At 29.8% G+C, this 12,032-nt stretch overlaps 1 protein-coding gene across 5 annotated transcripts in view; it reads right to left on the bottom strand.

The window, feature by feature from the left end:
* The window catches only part of LOC132922926 (prolyl endopeptidase FAP-like), a 223,056-nt gene that overhangs the window by 69,564 nt on the left and 141,460 nt on the right, over positions 1-12,032 (bottom strand). Inside the window, exons 1-2 of one of the 5 annotated variants that reach the window (XM_060986683.1) lie at positions 6,243-6,892; positions 151-241 (exon numbers count right to left, since the gene is read on the bottom strand). The exons of 3 other annotated variants lie outside the window; for them this stretch is intronic. In XM_060986683.1, coding sequence (XP_060842666.1) covers positions 151-222 — 72 coding nt within the window. In that variant the 5' untranslated portion in view covers positions 223-241; positions 6,243-6,892. Of the gene's footprint in view, positions 1-150; positions 242-6,242; positions 6,893-12,032 lie in introns of those variants that run through there. One more of the 5 variants, XM_060986706.1, reaches the window with a different exon arrangement.

Below are 12,032 nucleotides of genomic sequence, written 5' to 3'. Positions count from 1 at the left end.
AGGTGTTTATAACTTTATAAGTATATTTATGTTTATATAGTGTATACATATTTAGTATCATTTCATAAATTAAATCAAATTAAATCTTGTTTTGTATAGTGTAGTATATGTAATAGGTTAAGTAATTATTTTATTAAACAACACTCTTACCTCTTTTTCTGCGATAGAAACTGATTTCCTAGCTTGTCTTAGAGATGTAAATTTGTGTGACTCCGTCGACATGACGTTATATTTCTGATATCTATTTAAGATCAATATTAAACACATAGAGTATTTCTATAACATTGTAGAGAGCACAACTTAAGTAATGAACAAATTATGAAAATTAAGATAAACGTTTATTTTTTTTTAAATTTAATAATTTGTCACACAAAATTATTTTATACTGTCATTGTGTTTTAAACTAATAAACAAAACAAATTTATTTTATTTGTCACCAGATTCTAGTAAAAAAATAATAATAAAAAATTCTCTATATATAAATCGAAAAAAATAGTATGATAATTCATTATTAATTATTTATTCATCAGTGATTTTACTTTTTTTAGTTAAAGGATATTACAGGTATTATATTCAATACAATATGCAAATTAGAGTACAATTTCTTAAAGTTTTAAATTGGTTTAAAACATTATCGCTTAAATTGCAAATATAAAATCAGTTTATAATTTGGCTTTTGTTTGTTACTTCTTTAATGATTGTGTATAAATTATCATTTAATCGGCTAATAATAAAATTCCGGGTTATGGTAGTTATTTTTATAAAAACCAAAACCGTAGAACATGCTGCTTTCTAATAATAAATATAAGTTAGCTTGTATAAAAAATAGAATAATAAGCAATTTATTTAAGTGCAACGCATATTTAGAGGTGTTAGGAACGGGTCAATCGCCCCGGGTGGCACTCTCTTGGTAGTGGTACTTTTTTTATACAGTCAGCTTATCATTTTAAAAGATATAGTTAGTAGCACAAAAGCTAGCAAATAATTATTAGTTTAAAAAAAAAAAAAAATATTTTAACATAAAAATTGTATACAGTTATTTTTTTCGTTATTCATCAGTTTATTTCGGAAAAAAAAGTTTATTTAAAGTTTATTGAAAAGGTCTCTGGTAAAAACTATTTGTTCCAGAATATTAAATGTATTAAGTAGTTACGTCTGTTTCTTCTTTAGGTGTTTTTTCTGTATAATATCTATCGAAAAAAATCATCGTATGCAAAGAAAATATTATAAAACAGCGTGCAAACAATGATGGCGACAACAATAGTATAAATCAAACGGACCGTGTTTATATTTTAGACTCTTGTATTTTAAACAGGTACGACTACGATGAAATAAAACCAGGACAGTAATTAAATTCGTTGCGGGGCGCATCTCACGTTTGGTCGGCGCCCAATAGCATCCCATATATACACAATAGGATCGTCGCAGTAGTCAATTATTGCAGTAAATATTTACCAAACAGACGTATCCCCGCCAAGACCGTTCGGGGATTTCACTCGTACCCCCCCCCTAATCTGCTTGCACAACGATTCCCTTTCATTGTAGTTCCGTATACGCGAATTATAAAATTATTTTACGTGTCGCACGTATTATTATAGTGGACGGTAAAGAAACGTTTGCCTTAACTCCGGCGGCAGCGCCGGCATAAATCTAAAACTTCTCCGGATCGGGTTGACTAACGTATACGGACGGCTTTAACGACACGGCGGGCATATGCATAGGTAACCCTCTTCCGCGTCGGGGCTTATCGCGAGAACGAGCAGCAGCGGTACCGGCGTAACCCCCCCGCGGGCTCGGGAGCCAAGCCGGACGTCTGGGTGATTAATGGACGTGCACAGTTGCAGTAGTAATAGGTACCTACGTATATAATGCACTGCGTACGCTGTGCCGGAAACAAAAGACAGCAATCACAAAAGAGACACTTTTATTTAAGTAAAAATACACGTGGGACCCCGAAAGCGGCGGCGGCGGCGGCGGCGGAATGCCGCGAGAGGTTTTATGGCGGCACACTAATAAAACTACGACCATACGCACACAGACGCACACTCGCGCACGTGAATTTGAGTACGCGCGTATCGTCGTCACCGCCGCCACTTTTCCTTTCTGTACTCTCTCTTTCTCTCTATTTTTCTCTTTCTACAGCACAAAGTCAATGTTGACCTTTTGGACCCCCGGGAAAACTGTGTATATACTGCATTAGGGAAACCCCGCGTTATGTCTTTCGACGTTCATGCTATCCCATACGTCATATGTATGTATGTATGTATGTATGTATGTATGTATGAATGTATGTATGTATGTATATATGTATGTATGTATGTATGTATGCATGTATGTATGTATGTATGTATGTATGCATGTATGTATGCATGTATGTATGTATGTATGTATGTATGTATGCATGTATGTATGTATGTATGTATATATGTATGTATGCATGTGTATGTATGATGTACTATGTAGGTATGTATATATGTATGTATTTATATGATTGCAGGTATAGGTTTTATATAGTCGTGGTTTTTCGCTATAGAACGATTTCGATATTCTCTGTCGTCCTAAAACGGCAATAGTATCCAAAAATACTAGTGTTTATGCAACGGGTTCCAGCAGTTGTAGTCGTGACAATATTATTTTAGTATTATAAGGTTCACTAAAATATAAAAATATAACACATCGTTAAAACGCGGTGGAACTCATTTTACAACTTTTGTTGCGGTACCCACGTGCCATTCGTACGAAACGACTAAGGGCGACCGGGCTCGATAAAATGATTACTATTATTATGATTGTGTTCGCCGCCCGTTAACTACGCCGTGTATACTTATTTAAAACATTAAATCCGCAAACACGGGCCAATTTCAGCAGCTGCGGTACAATAATATTATTATATGGCTCATGTAGAAACGGACAGTAATATGTGCCTATATGTATAGTATGACATGATGTTTCGCCGCAACGTAAAATTGTATTAGGTATATAACGCATTATGTACGCGTTTTAATCGATTTCCGAGTAATATATAATAACATTATATCCCCACCTCCCACAAAACTGTATCCATGCGGAAAGTTCCGAAATGCGCTCTCCACCGCGGACGGGCGCGGCAATCTATCATTGCTCTCGCAAACTGTCAAAACTTTTAAAGATGTGTTAAAACTAAAAATAACTGGGTTTATTTAACAAAAATTGTGCAATTATACGAAAATCATAATACGAAACACGTTGCGAGATTATATCGTGGACAATTATTAGTCGTCAGCAGTAAGTATAATAATTATAATTATAAAAATAAAAAAAACGATTCTTGCCGATTCCTTCTTTTCTTATTCTCGATTTATGTTTCACGGTTATTCAATTAATTGACAACGAACAAGTTTAATCGGCAGTTTTGCGTGTATAATTTAATAATTTGATTATAATGTTAACTTATATTTAATCAATATAATATTTTAACTTACGGTAAGTCATCGCAGAGACTCGATTTGCTGAAAAAATATTTGTATACACGTCCCCTAATTAACAAAACCCATTGAATACGCATAATACGTATGATTTATTGCTTGTTTTATATTAATAAACAAATCAACATCTAGAACGTTTAATAAAATGAAAAAAACATACTTTAAATTATATGACAATTATAATTTTACAGATGAATCAACTAATTATTATAAATTCACGTCTATAAAATAATATATTGAGTATATATTTTATAAAATCAACTATAAAAACAAAACTATACTAAACTTATATAATAATACAAATTTATAAATGTCAACTTCTAAAAGCCATTAATCTTTATAAAACGAAACAGTCATGACTCTAAAAGTGTACACCTATTCTAAAAAGTGCTGAATATTTAGCGTTTAAATTTATAAACTAAATAATGTTATAGAAACCAGCCTACACAGTACACTACGATTGATTTACTACATATAATATGAAAGACTATATATGGTTAAGATCGTTAATGCACTTGAGAACAACTTAAGGAAAAAAGTTTTCTTATACAACGACTTTTTCTTTTCGTCGTTAAAACATAAAGTCCATTTTCTTGTACCGATGATGCATACTTGACACATCAAAGAAACTTTACAATATTAACTCTCGTTTACTTGAATACAAGTTCTAAGGATGAATATTCATGCATGGAAAGATTAAAATATTTTTAAAATTTATAACGTGTAGTTGTACATCTTGTTTGGATAGTTCGAAAAAAAATATTTAAAAAAGTTTGGTAAGTTGCGTTTTAATGTATTATACTATGTTTCGTAAATATTATACATTCTAACTGCCTAATAAAAATATATAGAATGATAATTTTCATTTAATATAATTTACGAATAATGGTCGATATTATTTAAATTAACTCAAAAATAGTCAATATGGTTGCTTATATTTTTTGTAAAAATATGTTACTGTAAAATATTTTGTGTGGGAATTTTATAACTTATATAGTTAATATTCGATATTTCTTACTTAAAATATTTTATTATCTTGGAAAATTATGTAAATGTATAGTTTAATGTTCATAAGCATACTATTTAAACAAGTTTTAGAAAGTCTGATGAGGTTGGGTTAAGTAAATGTAAAACCGAAGCGAACAAATTTAAGTTCTACAAGAAATTATATCCTTTTTTACCTTCTCTATGTCTTTATGTATGTTTAAAAGTAACGTATTTAGTACACCTACTAAAACTTTAAATTATGTATTTTAATTTAAAACATTTATGCAACTGCTTAAAATTGATTTAAAATATTAGCTTATAAATATTTCAACAATGTGTTATAACAACGATAGATATGTTCATAAGTTGTAATTAGCGGAAGAACAAACGTTTTTATTCAAATTTGTAAGTTATAAACAATAATAAAATAAACCTATACGAGTTGTCTAAATGTTATTTTGCTTGTTTAATAAATATGTATATTATTTTCAAGAACGTTGTTTAATATTATTCATTATTATCACAGTTATATTTATAATAATTATATTGATACTGCACTGCTGTAGTCTTTATGTTATTTATTATGATCTACATCTGAGGACAAATAAATACATTTATAATGTTTTAGTTTATTTTCGCTCATCGACATAATATTGTTTTAATATACGACTTGATTTTAACTATTATATTATATTAATTAATAATAATTATCCTCAATTTTGATAAGATAGTAAAATGTAATAAGACAAATATTAAATAATACGTTATCAATTTGTTCAAATAGGTTATTTTATTCATTCATAAATTATCTACGTTTTTATCTCTTATAATATTACTGTAGTTAATACATATTTATTGATACGTTTATATTTTTTTTTCAAATTTTAGATTTATATAGAGAGAATTATATTTTAATATTTTTTTCATAATTTTATGTTAAATTTAAAATGTTTATCTATTTAGTTTACTATTTAAATAAATCTTATGAAGATAGGTTAAATTTAAATTCAACGCTAAGTTAAATTAAACCTAAACTAGAATCCGAAAACGATGCAAATATCACAGATATTTTATTCAAAAAAAATTTACCTAGAATTTTAAATCATATATTTGAGTTTTTCCTTTTCTATTTGATTAGTTAAATTGATATTCGTTTTATTTTTGTATCAACAATAATTTGCTTCAGTTATTTCAAAACATTTCACATTGTCAGTAAATTATTGTTAACTGTATTATTTATTGTATACGACAATAGCATAATAATTATAATATCAAAAGTATTTTTCACAATTTATATTATAGAAGTGGTACTTTGAGGACACAATATCGAGATTTTTTTTTATTACTCAGGTGCTTTAATGACTATCAGCTTCCTGGAATTTTTGTTTTCATGTTTTTAAATGGAATTGCATTATTAAAGGGTCGAAAATTAAAAGCATCCAGTGTAACCCGAACACAGTGTCTAGTTCGGTACGCAATTTACAAAACCATTGTCACACGATATTTATTATTATGAAATTGTCGTAATATACAAGCCAATTTTTTTTCATTCTTTAGTACGTCACTTTAGTTGTGCTCGAGATTAAACATGTCAATCAACAGAAAAAAAAAATACGGATAAAAAATTAACAAGCTCGGAAAGGTATTATTTTTTTTTTCGAATACATTGCAACGAAAATCAAAAAGTGAAAATAATAATCAACGAATACAAATCGCGCTAATTTAATGTGTACTTCAAAATATATTAAAAATACTCCGATATGTCATAATGATATTATATAGTACTCTTACGTCTTGCAGAAACCGGTCGTCCATATTAAAACAACGCCAAGACGGAAAGTTTCGGCGTGCGGCGGATGTGGTGGTGGTGCTGCTGTCGATGGTAGTGGTGGTGGACGACTGCAGACCCGACGATGGCCATTGCCTTTGCGACAGCCGTCAATAAGACGTATGATATTATGGCGATCGTATTATTTATAACTATATTATACTGTTGTTACGGAACCTTTTCGGGTAAAAGACACGCCGGAGATAGAGAATGATGTTTTTTACTCTCGTGTATTTTCAATTTAAAAAAAAAAAAAAAAAAAAAAACCGTTTTCGTCTTTACTATATTATTATTGTCTACTATGATGTCGTGATAAAATATATATATATATATACGAAGGTTTATTCGATTAAGCTTACGAGACTGAAACTACGAAGACGAGCGCGTGGCTGTTGGGCCGGCGGCGACGACACGCTTCTGTACGGGGCCGATACGCGAGTCATCCGTCGCCGGCCGCCGCCGAGCCGGACGGAAGACGCCCGGCGCGACGTTACCGCGGGAAACGCGAAACCGCCCGACAGCGGCCGACGACGGCCGAACAGCCAAACAACACACCCCGGATTTTTCCGGCTCCCGGTAAAATATACCTTTTCTCTTCCTTTTTTTTTTTTTTACCCATTTCATTACGGTTCACTCTCACGCCAACACACGCGCGCGCGCGCACACACACACGCGCTACGCACATTTCTCTTTTGTGTTCGATATCCCAAAAGAAAATACGATATATTATATATATATATATGTATATATGACATGCACTAGAACTATCGCGAGTTTCAGTGTGTGTGTGTGTGTGTGTGTGTGTGTGTGTGTGTGTGGTGCCGCCGACGTCCAAAATACGTCTCGAATGTCTCGATCATCGGGCACTCGAGACGCGCGGCAGTATAACAATTAAATTACCTTCCGGCGATCGACGGCCTCGGGTACAAAAATAACATTATACGAATTGTGTGGACCCGGCCGTCTTCGTATATTATCCTATTACATAAAGGATATACGAAGACGAAATGGCTGTCCTCGTAAAACATTATAGGTATCTGCGGTGTGCGGTATACCGAACAATTACATAGAAGGTCGGACGGTCGGTCGGTCGGTCGGTATATATATATATATATATTGTATATATGCTCTACTCATAAAATATACTGGCTTATCATCCTGCACGGCGTTGCCAGTGACAAATTAAATGATGCCATTGGATTTACCCCGACTTAAACTCTGCGGTTAAATGTAAACTACGCGTATTTTTAACACAGTCGCTTGGGTTGTTTTGACCAAATATAAAATAAAGGTCTAAAATTATATCCCGATTATAATAACTGTTTTATTTTCCGTAACCAATGGCAACCGTATACGAACAAAAAAAAAAAAAATTCTTTTTCAACGAGCCAAGCAATCCCGATGTGAGTCACTCTTTAAAATGTTAAATTAAAAAAAATTGGTTTAGAAATGCACATTGCGCGTACTTGGTTATACGATTCCCAATGTACCGAATTTCTCAATCACGAATGTGATTGACTTGACCGTGATTTGCATACACACACACACACACGAATTGCCTTTTTTTAATATAAATATACAAGATACATACTACATTTTTTATGTTTCGAAATATAAGTGAGTTCTTTCCAATTACATCTACCCATGTTGTATATAAAAAATGTACACAATATAACCTTTGGTTGTCATAATAATATAATTGAGTTAACCAGAAAGTTGTATAGGTAATCGGGATAACCAGTAAGTACCAAATTTTATGATCAATAAAATATTTACACAATATTCTTACCTACCTACCCACTAGAACAAATAAGGAAATCGTTTATATATAATATATATACCTACGATTTTTTCTTCATGTTACAGAATAGATACGACGTAACGTAAGTATCCGTTAAATATTCGTCGAGCGTATCAACTTCTTGTAACAAAACTCACGCCTTGTTCAGTTTACATTTTTATTCCTCAGTCGATTTTATCATATTTCCATTTTTTTTATCAGCGATTTAACTGTTTAAATATTCTGCACGATGTATAATAAAGGTTACGACTGTTGTTTTTTTTTTTTACGATTATATCTAGGTATATTACACTTTCCAGCAAACTTTATTGTGGGCAATATATAATAAATGATTTTTTATAATAATATAATTATTTCTTCTGAAAATTATCACTTAATTTTAGATCCTAATTTGTTTTGTCTATAGATATATTATGGTTAGTATTCATATTAATAAGTTTAAAAAAACTAATTTATTACATGTCAAATATTATATAAAAAATAAATTTATCAACTATTTCAAAAATTTAAAAAGTATTTGGTTATTTTTAGAACAATGCATTAACTTTTTTTTATAAAGTACTAATGTTATTTGATTTAATAATAAATTACTAAATTAATATGTTTCCTATTCTTTTTTCTCATACTTATTTTTTAAATTAAATTAAATTAATAAACTACAAGATATACTGGAATAGTGAATGGAAACATACCTATTGAATATATCATAATAGTATAATAATATTATAGGTTTATGTATCTAATTGTTTTGGTTGATAGCCTATATCATAAATGTTATGTCTTCAAATTATCTTATCAGGATTCTATTGAATTATTTTTAAGTTAAATTCATAGATTGGTTGTAAAATTAAGCAAGACAAATTGATGAGTTATTCAAAACCTATATATTTATACTCAAAACAAAAATCCAGGAATCCATAGAACAGTAGATCAGATACGTTTTGAATTTAATAGTTTTTAAGTGGGTCACATAGTCTTAATGTCCTTTGCTTGAGTTTGTTACTCTGTGGATTTATTCTCAATCGGTTAATATTGATTTATTCCATGATTTGTGCGAACGAGTAATTTTTACTATAGTTTTTTTTTCTCATAAAAAAGGCAACATATCCAAAGAGAGTGACGAAAACCTTTACGCCAACAACTGATGCATAATGCAGACGATAGTTTAGAAAGAGGAAACGCACGAATGGACAGAAGTCTTTTTCTCGGATGGATGAACGATGGAAACGCTGATAATAATATTACACGAGGTCTTAAAATATAAAAATGTATTAAAAGAATAAATATTAAATATGATATATGTTTAAGTTTAAAACCAAAACACTTATTCACAACACATATTCGATATCCTCAAAAATAAATTTAAATGTTTTTCAACACTAAAAAATGCAATAAATTATTTGTTATTAAGTTAAATTATTGATTTTTAAAAAGCTATATCCATTTCAAATTGAATTTAAGGAATTATAACTAATATAATTTATTATTTTGTTCTGATCTAATATTTTTGTTATTGGAAAGATATGATTCAATCCAAAAAGGTAATTATAAGATATATAATAAATTATTTATAAATCCCAATTGTGTAAAACTTTTTTGAAATTTCATTTACTGTCCAAGAAGTTTTTCTTAACTTGAAAACTGTGTTTTTAATTCATCATTGTGTCCTGATAGTATTTTAGAAATGGAGTTAAATCAATGTCGATATACTTTGACATAAACTCTACGTTATATAATTCTTCATGATTTTCATCGGCATACTTTCTTATTATTTTTTTCTATTGGTGCCGATGTGTTTTATTATTGAAAATAATACATTTTTCACACTGCGTTAGGCTAAATTACGAATACATAATTGAATTAATAACAATTACTTGAGTTATAAGTAATAAGTATTACTTAAAACTTAAAACGTATTCAATATGAATATTAGTTTTAAATAATTTTGAATAGGTACAATAATAATTTAGTTCTATAGAATTTTTAAATACGATTTAAAGTAATATAGAATATTTTTTTAATCAGTAAATGAGTGGTAGATAACAGTTATTACAAAATAATTTTTTAATATTGCGTTTTTAATTAAATTTTTATTTGTTATAAAATATGACCAATTTCTGATTAATAAAAAATATATTAATTGTTTAATAATATAAGAATAAAAAACTAAATAATGTATATAGAATAAACCTTGTACATAAAATGAATATTTAAGAACCATAGAACATATATTCTTATAATAATTTATGTCTGACTTATTATATGTTTGTATGTATACTCTGTATGGTTATTGTTTGACAAGATTATTACCCCACGAGTCCAAACTCATACTGACATAAGCCTATTTTAAGATCATCTCAATAGCTACTTTATCTTTAACCTTATACTATATTTAGTAATATCCCTGGTTCCTCATACTAAGAAAACCTATTCATTACTAAAGACATTGCTAACATGGAATAGTGCTTTCAAGAAAGAGGTGATAAATTGCCCAACATCCAGTGACAACCCTAGAACTTCCCTTCTGGAAGACTTGCGATAAATAAATACAGCGCAAAATGAAATGACACCAACCGCTCACATTGTTTTATCGCCAATTTATTTTTTTATTTTTTTTTTTTACCTCATTTCACCGTTTTCTATAAAAGATCAAATTAGCCCTATCCGTTATAATAAAAAACGCAAAAAAAAAACAAACGAACGAAGAAGAAAATACAGTTCTAACCTAAAATCCTAATCATAATAATTGTATTCACCTTAATCCACAGTTAAAATGAAGAAGATATTTTCCGTTGATGATATCGAAAATAAGCTGTATTAGATTTTAATCAAAATAAAAGGTTCGTATAATTTTCATATTTTTCAATTAGTTTTAAATGTGGTGTGGTTTAAGTATCCGTTTAAAAAAAAAACGTTATTTATTATTATTATATTTTATCACAGTATAACGTTTAATCAGAGTGCTTGTGCTTTTTTAGTCTGCAGCATCATAGATATTTCATAATCATAATGACATTTTGTTTTATAAACTTCGTCAATAGTAATATTATAGCGATCGAAAAGCATAATAAATTGATAATTACAAAAGGAAACGACTTCCACATTTACAAAACCTATTATATGTAACAGCGTAAGACCGGTAACTCTTCGGTATCACAGGAGCGTTATACAAGGTCGTACAATGTACATGGCTGAGATGCGACTCATCGCACAGCCACCGCTAATGTGAAGGCCAATTTGAGTTCCAATAAAAACACGGTCGATTTCCGAATATCTGACGACGTTTTCCTGGACGTATGCAGTTATTTTGCATATTATGCAATTAATATCTGGAACGTCGCGTACAATACGTGGTTTAATACTGAAGGTTAACTTCAAACGGCGTCGCTTACAACTGCAAGTCACGAAATTGTTACGAGCTGCTTATTATTTCCTATTTCGAACTCGTGGTTCCGGTTTCCGCGTTTCTTGTCACGCTGTGCCAAATTCATATATTATTTTATATTTTTAATTTTATACAATGCAGTGCATTGCTTGATAATTTGATTTTACGTATTTTCATTGATAAATGTATATATATATATATTATTATAATTCCAAAGAATTGAGGGATACGTATCTCCGGCCTACAGTCGTCTGAAATATTATAATCTTTAACTTTTGTTAAAAAAATTCGTTGTTAACGACTCCGTATATTATCGAATGATATACGTTATGCATAATATAACTGATGACCATAATTATTAAACCCATTCATCTAAAACTATAAATAGTATGAACAATAAATATTTTCAATATTTACTGGTGTAAACTATTAAAACACCTATAAAAAAATGTTTTTCTAATACGATATAATGAAGCGAGTACTATTTGTCTATTATTCAAAATTATGTATATCGGTCAAATGTATTTAAAATAATGATGAAAACTAAATTTGAATGAAGTGAACACA

The sequence above is a fragment of the Rhopalosiphum padi genome, chromosome 1 (assembly GCF_020882245.1).
Source record: "Rhopalosiphum padi isolate XX-2018 chromosome 1, ASM2088224v1, whole genome shotgun sequence".
NCBI lineage: Eukaryota > Metazoa > Arthropoda > Insecta > Hemiptera > Aphididae > Rhopalosiphum > Rhopalosiphum padi.
This window is presented reverse-complemented; position numbering and strand designations above follow the sequence as displayed.